This window comes from Heterodontus francisci, chromosome 33 (genome assembly GCF_036365525.1).
Source record: "Heterodontus francisci isolate sHetFra1 chromosome 33, sHetFra1.hap1, whole genome shotgun sequence".
NCBI lineage: Eukaryota > Metazoa > Chordata > Chondrichthyes > Heterodontiformes > Heterodontidae > Heterodontus > Heterodontus francisci.
The window spans coordinates 42,616,551-42,643,072 of NC_090403.1; the positions used below are offsets into that span (position 1 = coordinate 42,616,551).

At 42.9% G+C, this 26,522-nt stretch overlaps 1 protein-coding gene across 5 annotated transcripts; it reads right to left on the reverse strand.

Moving 5' to 3' along the window:
* Window positions 1–17: 17 nt before the first annotated feature.
* si:busm1-163l24.3 (uncharacterized) lies at window positions 18–26,522 on the reverse strand. Of its 5 annotated transcripts, none has more exons than XM_068013378.1 (8): window positions 26,385–26,522; window positions 25,844–25,948; window positions 22,592–22,706; window positions 19,981–20,161; window positions 15,541–15,644; window positions 9,934–13,227; window positions 8,461–8,672; window positions 18–1,761 (listed from the first exon to the last, which is right to left on the reverse strand). In XM_068013378.1, exons 3-8 carry the CDS (start codon window positions 22,622–22,624, stop codon window positions 1,692–1,694), a joined length of 3,894 nt encoding a protein of 1,297 aa, XP_067869479.1. In that variant the 5' UTR covers window positions 22,625–22,706; window positions 25,844–25,948; window positions 26,385–26,522; the 3' UTR covers window positions 18–1,691. The 5 variants fall into 5 exon arrangements, with proteins under 5 accessions (XP_067869479.1, XP_067869477.1, XP_067869475.1 ...); XM_068013376.1 differs by having other exon boundaries at window positions 25,844–25,953; XM_068013374.1 differs by lacking the exon at window positions 26,385–26,522 and adding an exon at window positions 26,185–26,349.

The window sequence follows — 26,522 nt, forward strand, 5'->3', positions numbered from 1 at the left end:
CCCACTCCACCAAAGCAAAACCACAGATGCTGCCTGGTTCCTGAGTATATCTGGCATTGTTATTTCAAAGGATGTGGTTGTTCTTTGCTTTTTTGATCTCCCTCTGGGCAGATGTGCCTTTCCTGCATTTAACAGTGGGATCTTTTATTGTGTAATGGAACTACAAGCATGAATCACATTCTCCCACACTGTTTAACTAGAAATCTCAGTATACAACTTGCTGTTCACCTAATTCTTAATTTATATTTCACCTATCCCTCGCATTTTGAGCTAATGCTAGATGTTCAGAACATTTTAGTTCTGCCCAAAGTTCAATCCCAAACTGCCAAAAATGTCTCCGTTTGCTTTCTAAGTCTCGTCTACAAACGTTCATTCTTTAGACTACTTGTGCTGTGAGCTCATTATATAACCAGTCCAGGATATAATGTTTCATCACCTGATGTACCAATCCCCTCCTCTTTGAATCGTGCTGGGGAGGAGATCTTTTCCATCCAATCGCGGGGGAAATAGGGCCTTTAGTTTAACATTTCCAAAAGTTGGCCCCTCTGTCGATGCAGCATTCCCTCAGTAAAGTACTGGAATATCAGCCTGCATTATGTGGTCATGTCTCCAGTAGGGAGCTTGAGCCTATGACTACTAACTGAGGCAGGAATGCTACCACTGCCTCCTTCTGATCAGCTCTAAATCTCATTCAAGGAACTTTTTCACATTTGCTTTAAAATTATGAACCTTGCTACATCAAAACTGTGCAGTCTGCATATGTGCAGTACAACATGGAAATGCATAAATTGCTCAATCTATGCTTTTGTCTCTTTGGAAAAAAATCTTTGCACTTTTAAAGTTATAATTGGGCATTAATGGTGTATCAACTTCAGAATTCCTGTTGAAAAAACTAACTATAGTTGTGGAATGTCAAATTTCTAATGAATGTACAATTTTTCAAATTTATTTCATCTACCTTTTAATCCCATGTGTCTCAATTTATTTCACAGCCTGTTAACTTTTAAGTGAAGGAAAATCAGTGCATGTTGCTTCCTAGTTTGCAGTCTGAATAACTCATTGCTTGTTTACCCTGCTTCACGTCTGTGCTAGAGATCCTGTTGGCAGTGCCAGATTTAAAAATATCAAAAGAAATCCACATCACAAAGCCTGTTGATCTTTACAGGTGATTTTCTTCAAGCTCCATGGCACTGAAGCAACAGTACTTGTCATTCACAATCTAAGCCATTAAGTCCCAATTCTAAAACTTACTATTCCGTTCACTGCAATCCTTTTAGACTGCTTAAAGTAAATCTCAAGTTTCTCTAGCCTTATTTTGTATTGAATTTGTACCTTTTCTATGTAATTAGTTCACACTAGCAATGTCTTAGTTATAATGCTATCAAGACATTTTATTAAAATTAAATTCCAGGATTCACAGTAAAATTAGTCATTGTGGAATGTGTAAAACACCATTTTAGAAACTACTGGAAATGTTTATAACTCCTTTTTTTTTTTTTTAAATCGAGCATATGCGATTCCTGAACCAGTTCTGCAAAATAAAAATGATGCCAAGTCTTGTTTTGCACAATGTGCTCCACTGCATGTACATCCCAAGACTTTCTCTATCCTTTATCCTGAAATTGTGGATTTGTTTAAAATTATGTACAACAATGAGGCTACTTCCACTGATCTGGTATGTACTTCTGACTTCAACGAATGTCATGTCTTTCCAAAGCAGCCAAAACGTTGTTCAAATAACTGGAATCCGGATAACCATTCCTGTAAACAAACAAGTTGTTTTTTTTTAAGGAATTCTGATCAATATCTGTATTTACAAATATTTGTTGGTTAGTGACTCTCATTCTCTGCATATTTTTTAAAGAACTGCCACCACACTAAATCCATTCATTACATTTATTCCAACATGCTAATGAAGTACAGTGACAGTACAGTTCAACTGAGCCACCCATTCATTGTGTTGTCTCCCTCTATTGGCCATAAACTGCTGAGCAACAAGTCATTAAAAGGTCACGTCAGAAATTTATTGCTTCACCCGTGTTTACCAGGATTCTAACAATCTGAAATGGCCAGCTGCAGAAGCCAAGCTGTATTTTCTCTTCTGAGTGATTTATAGTCCAACTTCTCCCCCAACTCCCACCCCATTCTCTTGGTGGTGATTTCTGAGCCTGATATGTTGACCCTACTTTCCCCTCCATGTATTTGCTGCCAGGTCTGAGCTTCCAGCATTTTTTTATTTTAGATTTCTAGCATCTGCATTATTTTTCTTTGGACTTGAGTTTAATTTACAGCCACACCTTCCAAGAATGCCCAGCTCAAAAATCTGCTGAGATTTCCACGTGTCGCCCTCAAACTTCATTATTTTCGGAATACGTCTTGCTTTTGCTCAAGTATGTGCTAAAACTCCCTCGCTGCTAATGGCTCCAATTAACTCCATCCTCCTTGTTTTGGATCCATTTGCAATTACAATTAAATTTCTATGCTATTCAATATTCTTCACACTACTCTCTTCACTTCCCGAGATCCATGCACATTCTCGACTGTTCTCTTTCCCCCACACCAATTCTCTCTTCAGAGCGGCCCTAGTCCACAGTTCCCTTTCATCTTTCACCTCATCTTGCACAGTTTACAAAAGTTTTTCTTCCTTCTCAGACAATCAAGGACAGGAAATTTCAATAACCAATTCCACTGCCCCTCTGGATGAAGCTTTTGTGATGCTGTCCTTTTGCTGTTTTCACTATCCCCTCTGACTCTGATCAGTTCTCAGCTCCATCCCCTTATGCCCCCATCTCAATGACTTTCAAGCTTGACACAATGCTGAGTGCTTCCTTTACCTCTGCTCGCTAGTTTGGGCAGTGGTCTTTCCTCTCCTCTCCTTTTACATAGCCTGCATCACTTTGTCCCATCTTAGAATTCTCATTCCACCTGGGCCTCTCCTCTCCATTTTTTTTTTTCCCCCATTGGGAGCTGCTGCTGTGCTATCAACTGTCTTAACTTCTCTACTCCCCTCCATTACTCTAACTAACCAACCTCCCTCTGAACTTGCAGCAGGTGCAACTTGAACATTCATATTAAACCCACTGTAGGCTGGTGCAGTTTTGAAGAGACAGCTACCTTGTGGAGGCTGTATGTCACCTCCTACCACTTTCCTCCCCCCCCCCCCACCCTGGCCTAGGATCCCAGCACTACACATCAAGCCATTGTTTTGTAGATTTGCACCCCTCCTACCTCCCCACAAAACGTAGTAATCCTTCAATCCCACCCAGCCAGCTTCTACCTCATTCCCAAGATCCACAAACAAGACTGTCTTGGTAGACTTATCGTTCCAACCTATGCTTGCCCTACATAAATTTAATTCTTCCTATCTTGACTCGCTCTTTCTCCCCTTTTGTTCAGTCTAATCCAACTGCGTCAGGCACATTGCCATCAGCAACTTTTAACACTTTCCAGGTACCTGGCCCCTCTATAACTCCATCCCTCATCAGGATGGCCTGCAGGCCTTCCACTCCTTCCCTGAGGGAAGACCAATCAATCCCTATCCACCACCACGCTCTGCCTGACTGAACTTGTTCTCCTGTTGAACAACTACTCTTCTGACTTTACTCACGTCCTTAATGAAAGGTTTATCTACAGGAAATCATGAGTCCTACCTCTACCTGCCTTTTCATGGGAAACATAGAACATTCTTTGTTCTAGTCTTGAGCGTCCCTGCTACATTGGTGACTGTATTTGCTGTTTCCTGCACTTGCTACAAACTGAAAAATATCAACTTTGTTTCCAATTGCAACCCTGCCTTTACATAATCCACCTGACTCTTCCGTTCCTTGCCTTCCATGAATGAAACCGGACAGACCACCCGGCATCGACCTAGGCATCGGAAACGACAACAGCAAAGTCCTCCTTGCTAACATCTGGGGCCTTGTGCCAAAGTTGGGAGAGCTGCCCCACAGACTAGTCAAGCAACAGCCTGCCACAGAATCATACCTTAAAGACAATGTCCCAAACATTGCCATCATCATCATCATCATCCCTGGGTATGTCCTGTCCCATGGGCAGGACAAACCCAGCAGATGTGATGGCACAGTGGGAGTTGCCCTGGGAGCCCTCAACATCGACTCTAGGCCCCATAAAGTCTCATGGCATCAGCTCAAACATGGGCAAACCTCCTGCTGCTTACCACCTACTGCCCTCCCTCAGCTGATGAATCAGTACTCCACCATGTTGAACACCACTGAAGGTGGCAAGGGTGCAGAATGTACTCTGGGTGAGGGACTTCACTGTTCAACACCAAGAGTGGCTCGGTAGCATCACTACTGGCCGAGTCCAAAAGGACATAGCTGCTAGACTGGGTATGCGGCAGGTGGTGAGGGAACCAACAAGAGGGAAAAATATACTTGACCTCGTCCTCGCCAATCTGCCTGCCGCAGATGCTTCTGTCCATGACAGTATTGGTAGGAGTGACCACCGCACAGTTCTTGTGGCGACGAAGTCCGGCCTTCACATTGAGGATCCCCTCCATCGTGTTGTGTGACGCTATCACCGTGCTAAATGGGATAGATTTCGAACAGATCTAGCAATGCAAAACTGGGCATCCATGAGGTGCTGTGGGCCATCAGCAGTGGCAGAATTGTACTCAACCACAATCTGTGAGCTCATGGCCCGGCATATTCCCTGCTCTACCGTTACCATCAAACCAGGAGACCAACCCTGGTTCAATGAGGAGTGCAGGAAGGCATGCCAGGAGCCATACCAGGCATACCTCAAAATGAGGTGTCAACCTGGTGAAGCTACAACACAGGACTACTTGCGTGCCAAACTGTGTAAGAAGCATATGATAGCCAGAGCTAAGCAATCCCATAACCAATGGATCAGATCTAAGCTCTGCAGTCATGCCACATCCAGCCGTGAATGGTGGTGGACAATTAAACAACTAACTGGAGGAGGTCAATCCACAAATATCCCCTTCCTCAATGATGGGGGAGCCCAGCACATCAGTGCAAAAGATAAGGCTGAAGCATTTACGATCTTCAGCCAGAAGTGCTGAGTTGATGATCCATCTCGGCCTCCTCCTGAAGTCTCCAGCATCACAGATGCCAGGCTTCAGCCAATTTGATTCACTCTGCATGATATCAAGAAACAACTGAAGGCACTGGATACTGCAACGGCAATAGTACTGAAGACCTGTGTTTCAGAACTTGCTGCGCCCCTAGCCAAGCTGTTTCAGTATAGCTACAACACTGGCATCTACCTGGCATGTGGAAAATTGTCCGGGTATGTCCTGTACACAAAAAGCAGGACAAGTCCAACCCGGCCAATTACCGCCCCATCAGTCTACTCTCAATCATCAGCAAAGTGATGGAGGTGTCATCGACAGTGCTATCAAGTGGCACTTGCTTAGCAATAACCTGCTCAGTGACACTCAGTTTGGGTTCCGCCAGGACCAATCAGCTCCTGATCTCATTACAGCTTTGGTTCAAACATGGACAAAAGAGCTGAACTCAAGAGGTGAGATGAGAGTGACTGCCCTTGACATCAAGGCAGCATTTGACCGAGTATGGCATCAATTAGCCCGAGCAAAACTGAAGTCAATGGGAATCGGGGGAAAACTCTACGCTGGTTGGAGTCATACCTAGAGCAAAGGAAGATAGTTGTGGTTGTTGGAAGTCAAATCATCTGAGCTCCAGGACATCACTGCAGGAGTTCCTCAGTGTAGTGTCCTAGGCTCAACCGTCTTCAGCTGCTTCATCAATGACCTTCCTTCAATCATAAGGTCAGAAGTGGGGATGTTCGCTGATGATTGCACAATGTTCAGCACCATTCGCGGCTCCTCAGATACTGAAGCAGTCCGTCTAGAAATGCAGCAAGACCTGGACAATATCCAGGCTTGGGCTGATAAGCGGCAAGTAACATTCGCGCACACAAGTGCCAGGCAATGACCATCTCAAACGAGAGAATCTAACCATCTCCCCTTGACATTCAATGGCATTATGATCGCTGAATCCCCCACTATCAACATCCTAGGGGTTACCACTGAACTGGAGTAGCCATATAAATACTGTGGCTACAAGAGCAGGTCAGAGGCTAGGAATCCTGCGGCAAGTAACTCACCTCCTGACTCCCCATAGCCTGTCCACTTACAAGGCACAAGTCAGGAGTGTGATGGAATACTCTCCACCTGCCTGGATGGGTGCAGCTCCAACAACACTCAAGAAGCTCGACACCATCCAGGACAAAGCAGCCCACTTGATTGGCAACCATCCACCAACACTCACTCCCTCCACCAATGACACACAGTGGCAGCAGTGTGTACCATCTACAAGATGCACTGCAGCAACATACCAAGGCACCTTAGACAGCACCTTCCAAACCCACGACCTTTACCAACTAGAAGGACAAGGGCAGCAAATGCATGGGAATACCACCACCTGCAAGTTCCCCTCCAAGTCACATACCAATCTGACTTGGAACTATATCGCCATTCCTTCACTGTCGCTGGGTCAAAATCCTGCAATTCCCTAACAGCACTGTGGGTGTACCTACCTCACATGGACTGCAGCAGTTCAAGAAGGCAGCTCACCACCATTCTCTCAAAGGCAATTAGGGATGTGCAATAAATGCTGGCCTAGCCAGCGATGCCCAAATCCCATGAATGAATTTTTTAAAAAATCTCCACTTCTGGGGATAGGCCGTTGACCAATATCCACTGTAAGCCCACATACTCCCACAGCTATCTAGATTACATTTTGCGGAGGGACTGTTCCCTCAGCAAAACCCTAGTCCGCTCTTCAATCACCCGCTCCCCTTCCTAAGGCACCTTTCCATGAAACAACAGGAGATGCAACACCTGCTCTTTCACCGCCTCCCTTTTCACCAAACAGGCTCCCAAACACTCATTCCAAGTGAAACAGCAATTTACTTGTACTTTCTATTTCGGATGCTGTATTTGCTGCTCATGATGCAGTCACTTCTACATTTGGAGAGAGCAAACGCAGATTGGACGATTGCTTTGCTGAACATCTCCATTCAGTTCACAAGTGTAACCCTGAGCTTCTGCTAACTTGCCGTTTTTAGTTCCCTCCACCTTCACTCTGTTCTTGGCCTCCTAAACTGTTCCAATGAAGCTCATTGCAAGTTTGAAAAACAGCACCTCATCTTCCAATTCGGCATTTTAAAACCTTATGGATTCAAGAGTTCAACAATTTCAGATCAAATCGCTACTTTTTCTGTACAGCAGTTGTTGGTAATGGTTCTGCTGTTGCTATTTACAGATCTTCCCAGACCCATTTTTTTTTATTTTACTGCTACCATTACCACCCCATTTTGCCTTGCACCAGTATCCCTCTTGCATTGTTACTTCTGCCCTCTGCCCTTTCACAGACCTTCCCTTTTTGTTCCTTTCTCTCTCTTCTGCATCACCCCCACCAACCTGCCTCTATTTGCTTCAAATCTGTTACAATGCTAACTTTTTCCAGTTCTGAAGATCACTGACCTGAACTGTTGACTCTTTCTCTCTTCGCAGATGCTGTCTGACCTACTGTGTATTTCCAGCATTTTCTGTTTTTATCTTTAAATTTACAGTCTACTGCAGAATGAGTTTGCACTTGTCCAGCATCCTTAACTTTCCAAAGCACTTCATGGCAACAAAGCAATTTTGAATTATAAACAAATGCAATTTGAAGACAGCAAATGAATTGAATGGGGTTGGGGGTTGAGGGTGGAATGCTCATTGTAGCATAGCCTCTTTCACATCCTGAGAAGGCAGTGCCTTGCTTTAATCATCCAAAAGATAGCTCCTCTGACATTGCAGCTCTCCCTCTGAAATGTACTGCAGCATCAGCCTCAAGGCCTAGAGGGGGGCTTGAATCTACAACAGTATGGGCAATGCATCAAATTCCACCATTAACTGTCTATGTATGTATAGTGTGTTTAGGAATAATTCAATCCAAACTGTTCAGAAATCAGGATTCCAGAAAAAATTAATATGCATGTGGTACCTGACCAAAAATCCAATCTCACAGTGGATTGTGAAAAGAATTTCTGGATAACAGCTTATAAAATCAAATGTAGTTGTATTAGCAACCAACATACAGGTTTAATGCCTGTGATATTTTAAACACACTGGTCAATATTTTTGCATTGAATTTGTTTCAAATTATTAAAAGGTTTGAGTGAATTAATTTGTTCTGTGTTCATAATAGAGTCACACTTGACAGAAATGTGGGCAGAGATAGGACTGCAACACTACAGCATCGATTTTTCTGACCAGCATCTGATTAACCATGTTTCTCCCCTGAATAAACCCTTTAATTTTAAAATAGGGTAGAGTGGAATATTATTGTGAAGGCATTAACCAGTGAGCTAAATGTGATGCTGAGAGAAAGTTGAACCTGACAATGTCTAACATAGAAATAATAAAGAAACAATCATACTGAGTTTAAAAGAGGGGAAAAAAAGACTTACCGAGATTTTCCTCCAGTTATTTCTGTTTTGTGAGGAATGTCATTCCACGTCACATGGGGCAATACTGAGGGCCCTGATACTATTTTGAAGGTCAGGCCTCTGTTAAAAGCTTCTCTTAACAATTTTAAGATTCTTCTTCCCATGGGATTGTCAGGCAAAAAGGCTTCAAAGCAGCCTCCTGTAAATGGTTGTCCTGGGTTCGGATCACATTCCTTTAAAGAGAAAGAAACAAGGATTCAAAGCAGCAGATTTTTATGCTCTGCAATACAGCCAGTGTCGTCAACTACAGTTTCATGCAATAACTCAGAGAATATAGGGATCTCATTTTGTGAAATTTGCCCGTGTCTTATAAAAAACCACTACTGGTTTTGAACTGCACTGCCAGCAAACAGGAATTACCTCAGATGAAAAATCTACCATTTAAAAAAATTATTAAGAAAGCCCGTCTTTTGCGTAGGTTCCTTAAATCAGAGATTGTGTTCCAAACAACGAAAGGAAACTTAGCAAGTCATAAGCTCAACTTTGTGCCCAACAAGAGCACCTACTTTTACAGTGTACCTTCTATATACACAGGAAGTAAAATCACTGTTAAATCTTGGGGCCTGGGATTGAAGCCAATGGAAGTTTAAAAAATTTTTTTTATTGCTGATTCACTATCACTTTTTTACACTCACACAGTCAAAATTACCCCCATTGTGTTAGAAATAAGCTTTGGCTAAATGTTAAGATTTACTCCAAAGAATTCACACTGTCTACATCACACGCCCATTTAATGATTATAAGTTCTAAATCTCCCTGAAACTATATCTATGTTGGCCATTTATCAGTAGTCATTCCTTAAAAAAAAGGCCAACATTTTTCATTGTGTGGGGGGGGGGTGGCGCCGTCCCCTGGCCGAAAAGTCGGTGGCAAGACTGCCTCTGCCAGGCCTGGGGAGCCAGACCAAGATTTTACGCTCCCTAGGCCCTTAATTGGTCTTGGGGAGGACTGCCACCTCATTGAGGTAGGAAGCCCCGCCTAATGGAGCTGCCAGCCAATCAGTGGGCCGGCAGCTCTTAATCCCAGCAGCACCACTGGGAGCAGTGGCCACTGCTGGGACTACACCCAGCCATCGCAAGGAAGATGAAGGACAGCCCCGGAACTAAGGTGTTTATAAGGCCTTGCCGGGGACAATTGATTGGGCGCAGCGAGGCTAGGGTGGGGTCAGTTAGGGGGGGCGGGGGGAGTGTTGTGCGTTTGGGGCTTTGGGGGCGGCTCCCCCTTCCTCCCACTAAATTTTACGCCCACCACCACCCCCACCACCAGTCCGCTCGTTTGGGAGGCATAAAATTCCGGCCATAGTTTCAGTGTAGTTTCCGCTATCAGCAGCGCCAGACAAACTAGAAGCAAATTCTGACTGAAGCAATAAAAGACCCAGCAGTCACCCATTATAACTAATGATTTAATTCTTCTTAATTGCACCAGACTACTTACCCGTTGGATACCATCAGGGATCACATAGCTTATTTTCAAGGCCATATGTTTAAGGAATCCAGATAAACTAATGTTCAGAGGTGTGGACTTCATGTTCCCCAGACACTGGCTTTCATTTTTAATTGAGGCAGCAGCGTGACTGCATGCTGGACAAAACGACTGATGAATTGTGTAACATTCCTCACACAAAACATGACCACAGTTCAACTTTGATAACCTCGCACTTTTCTTACAGTAACTGCAAGTCTTGGTGGGTTCATTTATTTCTTGAGCATCTAGTCCTATGGCTGGGCTTCTGGGTTGATTTTGCTGCAAATTTTTCAAGGTCTTCCTTTCTTGTGACACTGCTACTCTGCTCTCATCTTGCTGCTGCGTATATTTTTCTTGTATTTGGTCTCCAGAATTTGTGACTGACTCAGAGGCATGTGGACCATCTCTATTTTGTTGCGCTACTGATGTACTAGTGTAAGACAATATTGGTAATGACTGTGTGCCACTGTCCAGTTTATTACGATGCAGGCTGTCTTCTCTATCGTAGCAATGGCTTTCCTTCACCAGTTTGTTGGCTGCAAAATGAAATTTATCAGGCAGTGCCTTCTTTGCTTTGACTCCCTCTACATCTCCAACCTGCTTGATCATCTTCTGATTTTTATAATCCGCCTGATCATGAAGAAACCCCAAACCACTGTATTCATCAAGAGGTTTTGGTGATTTCTTCTGCTCCATAAGTGGATTGTGTTCCTGCTTTGAATTTGATGCAGGGCCATTGCTCCCATGCGAATATTTTTTCTGATTCTTTGGACACTCCTCTTCTACGTCAGGCTGAGAATGATAATTCTTTTTGGAACTTCCTGCTATCTTCTTGTGACTCATAATTTCAGTAAGTTCTCTATCTGACTGAAATGAAGGATGCTCTTCTCTGGTTTTCAGATCTTTTTTCAGACTGATTTCATCTATGTGGCGTACTGGAGTGTGGAAGCCATTTGGCTTTTGACCATGAGGAACCTGACCCAATAATGAAGTATGTTCTGTAGATCTGCTCAAGTCCTCTCCCTCTGCATCTTCGAATGTTTCTGTGCCAATGAATGAGCATTGATTAGAAGCTGTGATGGACTCAATACCTGTCGAGGACTGGTCTTCCAAAAATGTATCTTTTAACTTAGGCTTAAAAGTTTCTATTACTTTCATGCAATGTACAGATGTGCCAATAATTTTGAAACCTGTCTGTGCTATAATGAATTTTACTTCTGGAAAGGTATTTTTCAGACTGTTGTACCACTGCTCCACCTCTTTCTGACTGTAGTCCTCAATGCCAAGATCTGTGTATGAAAGAAACTGTTGAGCCAAATATTTCATTACCGATGTGTGAAGTGACAAAATATCCTGCTTGGCAGCTGTGATACTGGCTTTATTCAACGCAGTTAATTTTAGGATTGTTATATCTCCCTGCATCTGTTCATTGAACACAACTTCACTTTTAGTACCAATGCTTCTAATAAAAGAATCATAGGTATCCTTCAGGTAAGACCATATAACTGAGTCTATTGGGAACTCTTCAGTGTGCACATTTTCAACAGGACTGACTTTGGTGGGTACTCCTTGGAAACTGTTGCTAAAGTCTCGGGAACGCTTTGATCTTAAGTATTCAGAAAAACTGTTGGTTCTTCTCAGTGATGGTTTAAATGTATGACCTTCTGAGCTTTTGGTAATAGTCACAGACTGGAGTGTGTGTGTGTTGCCTAGGAGGTCTCCCTGATGAAAGAGAGTACCTGCTGATGTTTCTAAGTGGTATGGCTTGATAGGACCATGTACTTTGCTATTTTTGGTATATTGAAAATGTTTGTCTCCTTTATTTGTACCAACTATGGAAGAATCTTCATATCCCTTGAACAGAATGTCATCACTTGTTTTATCAGGACTCTTAAGTTCCTTGGCCTGACCACTTAATATGGAAAAATCTTTGAACGCATTAATAAGAGTGTCTTCCTTAGTTTTGATGGGTACAACAAACTCCCCTGTTCCACAAGTTAATGTTTTGTCAGCAGAGATAAACATCTCATTGCCAGTCGTACTGCGCCTGGGTCTTTCCTGCATTTTTGAACTCAACTGATACTTGGTATCCATCAATGGACTACTATTCTTATGGCCTCTCAACAATTTATCAGCTGCATGTGCTTGTTCAGGTTTCAGAATCAAATCATTTTCAGCTAGACTGTTCCCTGCCTTCAAAGGATTGACTTTTTCCCTTAGATCACTGAAGGTTGGAGCCAATTTGTAATCTTTTCTGGCATCTGTCTTTGAGCATGCTGCTTGCTCAAACAAATTGCTGCCATCCAATTCTCGCAGAGACTGAGGTATACTGCTGTTACTAGCCCAGTAACTTTCCGAGTCTCTGTTTGAAGTTGGATGCTTTCCATGTCGTGATCTTATTGCCAGTTCTTCCTTCAAATCATGTAGATATTTCTTGGCTAGACAGCAATCATCTGAAGTGCCGATTAGGTAAAAGTAGTTTTCATCTTCATTGAAATTTATTTTGGGGAACTGTGGCTGAAGGCTCGCACTGATGTTCTGTAGGAGAGTGACATCAGAAGTTAAATCTTTCTTGTTGATCTGTTCTTTGCGGAGCCTGAACTCAAAGTCCTGGTAGAGTTTAGAAAGCTCTTGATGTGCTTGCAGCAGTAATGCTTTGCCGTCCGAACAGCCAGAAGCTTCTTGTAAAATTAAGGTGGTGATGTCTTCACTGGTAATATCCAACACCTTCACAAGGTACTGACGCAGAATATCTTGATACCTGTCTTTACAAAATTTCTGAATATACCTGTAAATATCAGAATCCATCAATAAAGTGTAATCTTCGAAATTTCTAGTTTGTCGCTCACATGCTTGTTGCAAATCAGTGTCTCTTCTGACACTGCTACGTGCAGAGCCTTGCATTCCAGTTTTAGTTTGCAATTCCAGACCTTCCTCCTTGGCATTAGAGCCTGCGTTTGATTTCCCAGCAACTTTTCTAATGCTGTTTGAACTGCCTAAAGCACTGTTTTGTAAGCCGTCGTGTTGGTGTTGCTCAATTTCATAAGAGTCACTGTTTGTTTGTTTGGGATTTAAATTGAAAAAATTCTGAATTTCTCCACTTAGTTCCTGCATGACTGAAAATGTTCCAGCAACAATGCACTGTTCTGCTTTCTGATCAAAACTAAACTGGATATCTTTATGTGTCTTCTGTAAATGTTTCATTAATCTTTTTCCACCTAGAAGTTTTCCATAATCTACTGTCATAGAAACGTGGAGGATGACCTACAGGAAAATAAAAGACAAACATTGGTTACATTCTATGATAAGTAATTAGGTCTGAAAAGATTCTGTGTCTAGAAATTAAAGACCCATAGTAACTGTGCCCTTTTATTTAAATGGATGCAATTTGGTGAAATGTTATAACAAAGAAGTATATTCTGCTGACTCCTCTTAAACGAAATGGATATTTCAGGAGACGGTCAAAGGGAAACTGTAGAGGGATCTGGCAAAGTACATGGCAGTACAGAAAAGGGGGTAACATTGTGCCCAATATTAAATTCAGAAGGATATGGATATAAACATTACCAGATATGTGAAGAGTGATGTAACATTGCACAATCATGAATATTTGTAATAAAATTCAATGAACAAAAACAACTCAATCTCTTGTGGCAGATGGTCAAGATCACATGTAATCTTTAGGTGAAGTGGGGGTTAGAGGTTAGGGGATAACTGGATCAAGGTGTGCTGACATAATTCAGACCCCATTTTAATGTCATCCATTTTTGCTATACCCACATTTACAATGGAAAATGTCTATGACACACACTGCAGCACTTCCACTGGGGGAAGGTTGTAATTACAGTATGACAAATTTCCAAAGGCAGTTTTCATTATAAATGTGGATGCAGGAATATACAATTAAAAAACTGATAAAGTGTGCACAGACAAAATTTTCTGGTGTTTTATAAATAGATATAAAATGGCACCTTTGTGATGTCATTTAATTTGACAACAACAAGTAACAATATAACAAATGTAGCAAGTAGTCACAATACAAGATAGACTAACGTCACGATTCAAAAGGTTTCCCAAAGCTTGTAAAGAGGGCCTCAATTTTATTTCATAAGCCACTGTGTAACGCAATTCGGAAAACATTAGAATCATAGAGTTATACAGCACAGAAACAGGCCCTACGGCCCACCGTGTCTGTGCCGGCCATCAAGCACCTAACTAATCTAATCCCATTTTCCAGCACTTGGCCCGTAGCCTTTTATGTTATGTCATTTCAAATACTCATCTAAATACTTCTTAAATGTTGTGAGGGTTCCTGCCTCTACCACTCCCTCAGGCAGTGCGTTCCAGATTCCAACCACCCTCTGAGTGAAAAAGTTTTTCCTCAAATCCCCTCTAAACCTCCTGCCCCTTACCTTAAATCTATGCCCCCTGGTTATTGACCCCTCCCCTAAGAGAAAAAGTTTCTTCCTATCTCACCTAGCAATGCCCCTCATAAACTTGTAAACCTCCATCATGTCCCCCCTCCCTCAGCCTTCTCTGCTCTAAGGAAAACAACCCTAGCCTTTTCAGATCTCTTCATAGCCAAAATGCTCCAGCCCAGGCAACATAGTTAATTATGGAATAGAAGGAGGCCATTCGGCCCATCGAGTCAATGCCAGCTCTCAATGGAGCTATCCAGTCAGTCCCACTCCCCCATTCAATCCCTGTAGCCGTGCAAGCTTATTTTCTTCAGGTGGCCATACTTCAGGATAATGCTGATGATTAACTAGATACCCGTGGATTAGCAATGGAATCTGAAAGAGTAGACTGCTCATTGTAGCTAAGATCCTTCCCACTCAGTTCTAGATATCCCTGCAATCCAATGCTATGATGGATAGTATGGTCTAGATGGACACACAGAGGTAAGATTACCAATTTTCTATGCTGGTAAGCTATATGGTCTTAGATGATTAAACGCTCGCAGTACCCCAAAACATATTTGGGAAATCCTGAGCCTTGGTTCTTGCCAAGCTGCAACTAAGTTTGCCAGACTTTGTTGGGTGCAGTGTGTCCTTATGGAATGAGAGTCTGCTCTCCAAATCAGGCAAATAGTAATTCTAACTGAGACCAAGAGCAAAGTACTGCAGGTGCTGGGAACCTGAAATATAAACAAACAATGCTGGAAATACACAGCAGGTGTACAACATCCTGGTGAATCTCCTCTGCACCCTCTCCAGTGCAATCACATCCTTCCTATAGTGTGGTGCCCAGAACTGTACACAGTACTCCAGCTGTGGCCTAACTAGCGTTTTATACAGCTTACATTACATTAGAGTATCTTGCTTCTCACAAACATTTTCAAGTATATTTGCTATTTATCATCCAATTGTTATGTTAAAAGTGTCACATTTATTGAAAACATTTATAATGTTTCTGCTGGATGCGTTGGGCTCACTGCAACAAGTATTGGTCAGAGCCCGGTCTTGTACTACTGATCAAAATCTAAACCTTTAGTTTGCACATCACAAGCGACCACCATCATAAAATATGTAAAGAATACACTAGATTTTGAAAATATTGAAGTAATTCATCAGTTACCTGATCAACGTTGACCTCAGTAGAAGCTGATTCTACTTTTAATTTGTGATGTTTCCCATTAATTGCAAGAACGTGATTTTCAACTCGGAGAACCCGTTGAGCCACTGAGTAAGGGACATAAAAGTTTAGTTACAGTTAATACTACAAGCCTAATCATGTGCTGAAATTATCAGCTATTAAGTAGGCCATTAAGTAGGATTTCTCAAGGACGTAGACATTTGTGTCCCTCAAATCCCAGGACCCATTATTTCTTCAGCAGGCAATATCTCACTCTCCTCTGCCAAAACGACAAATACTTCAGGGTCATCCTGGAGAGCAAAGATGACCCCTGACATCTTTTCACCACTACCAGCCATCTTTTTAGACCCTACTCCCCTGTTCCTTCCACCCTCACATCCAACAGTGTGCTTGGATTCCTTACCATCCATTCATGCCTCTGTTTCTTCCCCTTTTCCCACTACACCATAACTCTTCCCAGACTTCGCCCCGAGCCTGCGTCTCCCTCCAGTGTCTTTCCCACTCCTCTCATACGTTCTCCAGGCTCACCTTGTCCATGAGAGCAACCGCCAGCTCTCTTGACGCCATTCCCACTTATACCCTTGACCACCTAACTTCCTTTCATGGCTTCCCGCCAGCTGACATTGCAAAACGTTTTCTCTCCACAGGTATGCCTCCTCCCTTTAAAGATCAGCTTCATCATCTTCTTCCTAATAAAAACACCCTTCGCCTTTCTTTCCTTGCAACTAAAGGCCCTTTACCTCTCTTTCCTAGGAAATTATGGCTCTATCGTCAATTTTTAATTCCTCTCCTAAATCCGTGTCCACAACTCCATGTTTGAATCTCTGCAATCAGTTTTCTACCACTGCTGCAGCACGAAACGGCTCTAAGCAAAGTCACAAATAACATCCTCTGCAATTGTGCTGCATTATCCTTCCCTGACGACTTCGCAGCCTTTGACACAGTACACATCATTCTCCTCCAAAATCTCTCCTCTGTTGGCCAACTCAGTGGCCTTACCCTCACTTGGTCCCATTCTTATCTATTTGGTCATAGTCAGAATATCTCCAGCAATGGCTCATCTGCCCGCTCCCATATAGTTACCTCTGGAGCCCTCAGGAATTTAACCTTGGCTTGTTCTACTCCCTCATCTACATGCTGCTGCTTGGTGGCATCATGTATCCATGGGGATCAGCTTCCACTTGTATGCTTATCAGACTTTGAACCAATAGAACAAACATGGTATTGTACTACAGCCATAAACTATAAGAATACAACAGATTTATAACAGTAATCAAAGGAAAAGAAATGGTTTCAGTCACCAATATTGTACCTTGTGATAAGTTGCATACCACGCAGTGTGATTGCACTCATTTATTTTATTCAAGCATTATACGTAAAGGGCAACGGTGCAGCACAATGCAGTCGCACCTGGCCTATTCTAATCTCTATTAAATATCTATCTGGTGTATTGTTGATTTTCAAATTTAGCACAATAGGTACAAGGGATGAAGGAGAGGAAGAATATGTTAGAGTGAGATGAAGTAAGGTGAGAGGAGGCTCATGTGGAGCATATACACCAGCATAAGTCTGCTGGGCCAAATGGCCTGTTTCTGTGCCATAAATTTATACGTGATAGTGCCAGGCACAAAGTAGCAAATTTTAAAATAATTTCACAGTGCACTACAAGTAGGGAACAAAACTAGGCTAAGATGAATGTCCGTAAAATGGGACATATATTTTCCAAGTTTCAGAAGCTGCTTAAGGACCTGTATCATACTCTGCAGTAATAGTCCTGGGCAGGACCGAATGGATTTGCCTCTGTCAATTTCATCAAAACTGTCACTCTGATTTGCTACTAGGCTGTAAAATGATTTAAAATATTAATCTCGCAATTCTTTTTAATTATTGAAATTTCAATTAATCCTGGTTCAAATCACCTATTTAATTGACGGCATTATCACCAGCCTTGCTAAATATTTCCATCCCAGGTATTATTGTTTCTGACTGCCATGGTTATATTGAGGTCTGTTTTGGCCTATTTGCTAATATGTCAGCTTTGTCTTTCCTGTTAGCAGGGAGTAATCTGTCTGCCAAGACAAAGGTTTATTATAAACTGGATAAATTACTACAAGAGGCATTGGTAGGTATACGTGTTAGAGTTAACAATACAAGGCAGCGACAGCGAAAGGTACTCAAAAATCTCTTACCTGAAAATTAAAGGGAAAGTAATGGAAAGTTATTCTTCACGTCGTTTTCAGCATTTGGTAAAGGCAATTAGTTCCCAAGTAGAATTTTCAGCATATCTGACCAGATGGGACTCTGTTTGACCTTGAACACTGCTTCCAAATGACTAGGGCTTTCCCATTCCCGCCCTCTGCCTGCTCCCTCTCTCAGGCTTTTCTTCACTATCCTTTTCCGGGCCTGCTCCCTCCTCTCTCTCAGGCTTTCCCTCACTATCCTTTTCCGGGCCTGCTCCCTTCTCTCTCTGGCTTTTCCTCACTATCCTTTCCCGGGCCTACTCCCTCCTCTCTCTCCGGCTTTTCCTCACTATCCTTTCCCGGGCCTAATCCCTCCTCTCTCTCAGGCTTTCCCTCACTATCCTTTTCCAGGCCTGCTCCCTTCTCTCTCCGGCTTTTCCGCACTATCCTTTTCCATGGCCTACTCCCTCCTCTCTCTCAGGCTTTCCCTCACTATCCTTTTCCAGGCCTGCTTCCTTCTCTCTCTCAGGTTTTCCCTCTATCCTTTTCCAGGCCTGCTTCCTTCTCTCTCTCAGGTTTTCCCTCTATCCTTTTCCAGGCCTGCTTCCTTCTCTCTCCCAGGCTTTCCCTCTACCAGGCCTGCTCCCTGCTGGCTTTCCCTTAGTATCCTGTTCTGGGCCTGCTCCCTCTCAGGCTTTCCATCATTTTCCTATTCCAGGCCTGCTCCTTCTCTCTCATGTTTTCCCTCAATATCCTGTTCCAGGCCTGCTCCCTCCTCTCCCAAGGTTTTCCTCCCATTGGGGCAAGATGCCTGGAAAGTCTTCTAAGACAACATAGACCCCATTACTCTGAATCAATATTTGTTAAATAGATAACAGTCCACGCCTTATATATTGAAGTTGCTTAATTCAAATTATCTGATCATTCAAATTGAAACTTTATATAAAAATCCCCTGTGCTGTTTCATTAAAATTGCCTAATTTATATTACCAGATAATTCAAATTTTATTTGTGCAAAAAGTGACTGAATTATCAGGGGTAGTAATTAAAAGCATCGAACTATTCTCATAATTTATAATCACAACTCCATAATCATCAAAGTCTCCTCCAACTGATGACATCTTGTAAAGTTCTGGGGTCTAAATTAAGTGGAAAGAAAAAGAACTATAAGTGGTGGAATCCTGAAATAATAACAGAAAATGCTGGAAATGCACTATTCAGGGTGAGATAGGATACTGGGAGGGAAAGCCTAGGAGTAGAGGGAGCCTGTCAAAGATAGGAATGAGATACTGGGAGGGAAAACCGGGGAGAGGAGGGAGCAGGTCGAGGGTGGGAAAAGGAAACACTGCAGGTCATAGAGTCATATACAGCACAGGCAGAGGCCATTCGACCCATCGAGTCCATGCAGGCTCTCCACAGAGCAATCCAGTCATTCCACTCCCCAGATTGATCAACATAGCCCTGCAAGTATATTTACTTCAAGTGGCCATCCAATTTCCTTTTGAAATCATTGTCTCTGCTTCCATACCTTTGGGCAGTGAGTTACAGGTCATTAACACCTGCTGTGTAAAAAAAAATTATTGATCTGTGTGCTGTAGCCCTTGTACCATTAGTTAATGGGAACAATCTTTCCTTGCTTAACTTATCTATGCCAGTCATAATCTTGTACACCTCTATCAAGTCACCCCTCAATCTCCTTTGTTCTAAGGAGAACAACCCCAGCTTTTCCAACCTAACCTTGTAACTAAAATCCCCCATCCTTGGAACCATTCTGGTAAATCTCCTCTGCACCCTCTCAAGGACCCTCACATCCTTCCTGAAGTGTGGTGACCAGGACTGGGCACAATACTCCAGTTGGGGCCTAACCAGAGCTTTATAAAGGTTCAGCATAACTTCCCCATTTTTGTACTCAATGCCTCTATTTATGAAGCCCAAGATCCCATATGCTTTACGAAGCACTCTCTCAGTGTGTCCTATCAACTTCAAAGATCAATGCCCATGAACCTCCAGGTCTCTCTGTTCCTGCACACTCTTTAGAACTGTGCCATGAAGTATATATCGCCTCACCTTATCCCTTCTGCCAAAATGCATGACCACAATGAAGAAGACACCCAAAACCTTTTCCTTGCAGATGCCAATCAAGCTGCTTTGCATTTCAAGCATTTCCTATTATTTCAGGTTCAGTTCACCATAGTTTAGCTGAAATTTTCTCATCTCTCTTTTCTAGAATTTGCTGCTTTACCTTTTGCCTCTTCAAAGATAATGAGAGCAGATGTTGGCGATTCAGCTGTGAAGAGTATCTCAATTATCTCGCCTCCTCCATTCTTGGACCGTAAAAAATGAATCATGAGTTTGTCTTCAAGGGTCCGCTTTGAAATACCCGTAGGTAGATCAGACACCTGGATGGTTCGATCCATTTTAAACTGCAAAGAAAACATTTTGTTAAGCCTTAAAAGGGTTACATGTGTATGCTGCGACTCCTTACCTTTACAACAGTGGCGACACTTTAAAAGTACTTCACTGGCACCAAAGTGCTTTGGCACCTCCCGAAGACATGAAAGGTGCTCTATGAATGCAAGCTTTTTTCTTTCTATCTTTATTCAACGTGTATTATGAGCTTTATCAAGCAGAAGTTGGTCCTGGAGTCTGACATTTATGCACTTGTAGTGATGATTAAACTCTATTTGGTTGTGGGGAAATGTTACAGGTCCAGCTTCTTTTCTACTTGTCAGTCGATTTCCAGTGAGGGATATCAGGGACTACATGCAGAAATGTGGAAAGCACTGCCATTAAGTATAATATTGTATATCAAGTGACTGTAAAAGATCAAAGGACTCATGATGACCTGCTGAATGTGACTAATTCTAGCATGGGACCCTTCCACATATAATTATACCCTCGTGACTTGACAGATGTAAAGGTCTTAGATATTAGGATGCAGAGGAGGTTTATCACGATGTTACCAGGGATAAGGGAATTCAGTTAGGAGAGAGGTTGGAAAAGTTACGAGTGTTCTCCTTGTAACAGAGAAGGTTAATCATCATTCATTATTTAGGCTGTGTTCATTCATTTTAGGATGTAGCCCTCCTCATGCCTTTTCCATTTATCTCTATGCCTTGCTGTTCTTGGCCATGTGGTTACCGGGTATGATATTATGTCATCTCTCCATCTTCTTCTCATTTTTCCCTTCTTATTTTTCCTGTTCTTGGCTGCCACTCCATTCGCCTTTTTGTCCAGCTGTTATCACTCCTTTGAGCAATATGCCCAGCCCATCTCCTTTTGGCTTCTTTTATCTTTTGAATGATGTCCTTAACTCCAGTTTTCTGGCATATTTCATTCGACCTGATTTTATCACAAATGGAGATGCGTAACATTTGCCTTTCCATTTCTCTCTGAGCTGCACAGTTTTTGTTCTGTATATTTTGTAGCTGTCCCCGATTCCTCCTCATATGTCACGTTCGGTAGCACACACTGATCACACACCCTCCTCCTTAATGACTGTGGTATCCTGCCTTAATCCTACTCAGTACCTCGTCATTTGTACATCCCCCATCCTTAATATTTGGCTAAGAGGTGACCTAATAGAGGTTTTCAAGATGATGAGAAGTTTTGATAGAGGAGATAGAGAAAAATTATTTCCTCCAATGAGGAGGCCAATAACCAGAAGTCAAAGGTTCAAAATCAGTGGAAAAAGATCTAGAGGGAGAGGAGGTGAAATTTTTCACTCAAGAATTGTCAAGATCTGGAACGGTCTACCTGAAAAGGTAATGGAAGCTGATTCCATAAATAACATTAAAAGGGAGTTGGACAAATACTTGAGGATGAGGAATTTACAGGGTTACAAGGACAAAAAAAACAGGGAAATGGGAGTAAGCACAAATGCTCTTTCAAAGAGGCATGACAGATCAAATGACCTCTTTCTGTGCTGTAAGTTTCTACAATTATAAATGCAATGGTTACTAAAATGACCCAGACACTAAAGCTTCCCCTTCCAACTTTATATTGGTATTTTTGTTTGTGATCAGGCTTATTGCTTTTGAAAAAAAAAGGCTTGCATTTATATAGTGCTTTTCAAGATCACTGGACATCTCAAAGCTTTACAGCCAACAAAGTACTTTTGAAATGTAGCCACTGTTTTAATGTAGGAAATGTTTGGCAGGACTTGTTTCGACAGGAACTCAATGTAAATTAAAAATAAAAACAGAAAATAGTGAAATACACAGCAAGCCTGCCAAGACCTAGAATAGACAGATGAATGTTGATGAAAGCTCTCTACTGCAAGCACTGGCCCGTTCGTTTTCTGGTAGATTTACAGTATTTATAATTTTTCTGTTGATCTAATTGTCTATTTATAATTAGCTTTGTATAGTTAAACAGCTGCAATAACTATACAAAATCTGTCAATAATTGTTAACCCTGTTACACTGGGCTAGTCATCCAGAACTCCAGCCTAATGCCCTGGGGACATGGGTTCAAATCCTACCATGGAAGCTGGTTGAATTTAAATTCAATTAATTAATAAAAATATGGAATTGAAAGCTAGTCTCAGTGATGGTGCCATGAAACTATCATCGATGGTTGTAAAAACCCATTTGGTTCACTAATGCCCTTCAGGGAAGGAAATCAGCCATCCTTACCTGGTCTGGCCTAGATGTGACTCCAGACTCACAGCAAATGTGGTTGACTCTTAACTACCCTCTGAAATGGCCGAGCAAGTAAAGGCCTGCGCAGGTCACGAAAAAAAATCCAACCCGAACCCAACAGAACCACATCGGACCCGAGCCCAACTCGGCCCGAGCCCCTCTAATTTTTCCCGCTCCCGACCCGACCACCGGAATGTTCCCTTTACTTACCTTACGACTCCAATCTTCAGGAAGCTGCAGCATGAGGGTGATGACGTCATAGAGATGCTCACTGCGCAGACTCAGAGTTTCCTTCTTTGACGTGAAAGCAGTGCTGGACCTAATTCTGGGGAATTAATCAACAGGTGGTTGATCTGTTGGTGGGGAAGCATTTTGGTGATAGCGACCACAACATGGTACAATTTAAGCTTGTTATGGAGAAAGAAATAGACAAGTTGCAAAAAAATGTTTTGGATTGAGGGAGAGCGAATTTTAGTAAAATAAGGCAGGATCTGGCCAAGGTAGACTGGAAAGAGTTACTTGTCGGGAAATCTACAGAAGAGCAGTGGGGGGCATTCAAAAAGGAAATGGGGAGGGTACAGGCCCAACATGTTCCCTCTAGGGTAATAGGTAGGAGCAACAAGCCCAGAGAACCATGGATGACCAGAAACATTCAGGGTATGATGAGAAGGAAAAGAGAGGCTTTTAGTAAATACAAGGACAGCAAATCAATGGAAGCATTAGTGGAGTACAGAAAGTGTAGGATGGAGCTTAAGAAAGCAATTAGGAGTGCAAAGAGGGGATATGAGAAAGCTCTGGCTGGTAGAAGTAGGGAAAATCCCAAGATATTCTATAAGTATATCAATGGGAAGAGGATAACCATGGAAAGAGGGACCATTAGGGACCAAGGGGGAAATTTGTGGGTGGAGCCAGAGGACATTGGTAGGGTGGTGAACGAATACTTCACATCTGTCTTCACCCAAGAGAAAGAGGATGTTGATATGGAACTTAGAGAGAGAGACTGTGAGGTTCTTGAGCAAATTGTCATAGGGAGTGACAAGGTATTGGAGGTTTTGGAAGGCTTAAAAGTGGACAAATCTCCAGGTCCGGACAATTTGTGTCCCTGGATGCTGTGGGAGGCGAGGGTGGAGATTGCAGGGGCTCTGACCCTAATTTTTAATTCCTCTCTGGCCACGGGGGAGGTGCCAGAGGACTGGAGAACAGCTAATGTGGTCCCACTATTTAAGAAAGGTTGTAGAGATAAGCCAGGGAACTACAGACCAGTGAGTCTCATGTCAGTGGTAGGGAAACTATTGGAGAAAATTCTGAAGGAGAGAATCTATCACCACTTGGAGAGGCAAAATTTGATTAGGAATAGTCAGCATGGCTTTGTCAGAGGGAGGTCATGCCTAACAAATTTGATTGAATTTTTTGAGCATGTGACCAGGTGTGCGTGCAGGTGAGGGTAGTGCAGTTGATGTAGTTTACATGGATTTCAGCAAAGCCTTTGACAAGGTCCCACATGGGAGTCTTGTCAAGAAAGCAAATGCACATGGGATACAAGGTAATTTGATAAGGTGGATTCAAAATTGGCTTAGCTGTAGGAGACAGAGAGTGATGACAGACGGCTGTTTTAGTGACTGGAAGCCAGTGTCCAGTGGCGTACCACAGGGATCTGTGCTGGGTTCCCTATTGTTTGTCATTTATATTAACGACATAGATGACTATGTGGGGGGTAGGATCAGTAAGTTCACGGATGACACACAGATTGGCCGAGTGGTTAACAGTGAGGTGGAGTGTCTTAGGTTACAGGAAGATATAGACGGAATGGTCAAATGGGCAGACTTAACGCTGAAAAGTGTGAGGTGATACACTTTGGAAGGAGTAATGTAACACGTAAGTATTCAATGAATGGCCTGACACTGGGAAGTTCCGAGGAACAAAGGGACCTTGGCGTGTTTGTCCATAGATCTCTGAAGGCAGAAGGGCAGGTTAATAGGGTGGTGAAAAAGGCATATGGGACACTTGCCTTTATCAATCGAGGCATAGATTACAAAAGCAGGGAGGTCATGTTGGAGTTGTACAGAACTTTGGTAAGGCCACAGCTGGAGTACTGTGTGCAATTCTGGTCGCCACATTATAGGAAGGATATGATTGCATTGGAGGGGGTGCAGAGGCGATTCACCAGGATGTTGCCTGGGATGGAACATTTAAGCTATGCAGAGAGGTTGGACAGGCTTGGGTTGTTTTCACTGGAGCAGAGAAGACTGAGGGGTGACCTGATCGAGGTATACAAGATTATGAGGGGCATGGACAGGGTGGATAGGGAGCAGCTGTTCCCCTTAGTTGAAGGGTCAGTTACGAGGGGTCACAAGTTTAAGGTGAGGGGCAGGAGGTTTAAGGGGGATTTGAGGAAGAACTTTTTTTACCCAGAGGGTGGTGACGGTCTGGAATGCACTGCCTGGGAGGGTGGTAGAGGCGGGTTGCCTCACATCCTTTAAAAAGTACCTGGATGAGCACTTGACAAGTCATAACATTCAAGGCTATGGGCCAAGTGCTGGCAAATGGGATTAGGTAGACAGGTCAGGTGTTTTTAATGCATTGGTGCAGACTCGATGGGCCGAAGGGCCTCTTCTGCACTGTATTATTCTGTGATTCTGTGACGTCCTGGACTCCCAGCTCAGGTATGTTTTTTACTTTTAACACTTCTTGCTGTGTGTGTCCAACCCGGACCTGGACCCGGCCCGACCCCGAAAGCCAGACCCGGAAGAGCGACCCGACCCGACCCATGCAAGCCACTCAGTTGTCAAGGGCAATTAGGGATAGGCAACAAATGCCCACATCCCATGAAAGAATAAAAATAACCACATGAAAATCTAGTGGCAGTTACACCAAGTTTCCTTTTTTCTACATTAATTCTCAGGATGTGGCATCACTTGCAAGGCTGGCATTTACTGCCCATCTCTAATTGCCCTGACTGTGTAGTTTCCTTGACCAATTCAGAGGGCATTGGTGTGGATCTGGAGTCACATATAGGCCAGACTGGGTAAGGGCGGCAGATTTCCTTCCCTGAAGGACATTAGCGAGCCAGTTGTGTCTTACGACAGCCTGACAACCTCACGGAAACTCTTACTAATATCAGCTTTTTAATCTCCACTTTTTGAAAAAACTGAATTCAAATTTTCAAATCGCCCTGATGGGATTTTAACTCACATGGATATTAATCTAGGCTTCTGGATTGAGTAGTGCAGCAACATAAGCACTTGAGCTATTGTTCCCACATAAGTGGGGGGGGGGGGGAATAAGCCACTTTAAAAATAAATTTAGCCATATTGGGCTAGTAAAATAGCCCAGATAAGCCAACTGAGATTGAATACTGAGATTACAGGTTAATTACCAATATAATTTTTAAATACATTAGATTACAAACTTATGATAAAATGAAAAATATCTGGAAGATATTCTGGGGTAGAATGAATTTACCTGATGGGCTAAACAAGAATTGAGATGCAAGCTGGGCTGAGAAGTGGGTTGCTCCTTTCTAGCTCTGTGCACTGGCGAGGCCTCGGCCGTTCACAGCAGATCCATCTGTGCTGGTCAAAGTTAACAAGATTACATTCAATTTCAGCACGAAGCTCTGCGCCATTGCAAAACAGAAACTAAACTCCGTCCCCGCGATGGGTGCCTCCACTTCCCCTTTGAAGCAGCTTTTTTTCCGCAGCGAGATTTCCCTGTTTTTACTTTCTTTTGAAAACCTTCCCCCCACCCTCCCAATGCAACGATGTTTGTGGGTCAAACTTCTACGGAAGGCATCAAATTCCTACCTCTGCTGCCGTGCATTTGCCACTTGGATCCGCATTCAAAACAAAAGGGGAGAAAAAACGTAAAACGCAAGCAGAATGCAACCAACGAAAATGAAACTCAGTTTCTGAGTTCCGGGGCAGAGGCTGCCTGGTTTCAGCTCTCAATCTGGTCCCAACGGGAACAAACAGCATCACCCCCGCCCCATCAAACTTAAACAAACCATCAAGTCCCCTCGGCAGATCCACACAGCTCTGTTAAATCCAGACTTGTTTTCACTCCAATGCTGTGGACAAGCATCATAAACAAGGATGTTCCTCTGTTCTGCAGAGAAGGGGCATCTCCCTGGTACAGGGCATTG

Excerpts from the sequence above, each read along its gene's own strand:
- si:busm1-163l24.3 (XM_068013378.1), bottom strand. The coding sequence starts at position 22,624 with ATGCTGCAGCTTCCTGAAGATTGGAGTCGTAAG. Across the intron at positions 20,162-22,591 it reads CTGAAGATTGGAGTCGTAAG|TTTAAAATGGATCGAACCAT; the intron begins GTAAGTAAAGGG and ends TTTTCTTTGCAG. Across the intron at positions 1,762-8,460 it reads ATAACTGGAGGAAAATCTCG|GAATGGTTATCCGGATTCCA; the intron begins GTAAGTCTTTTT and ends GTTTGTTTACAG.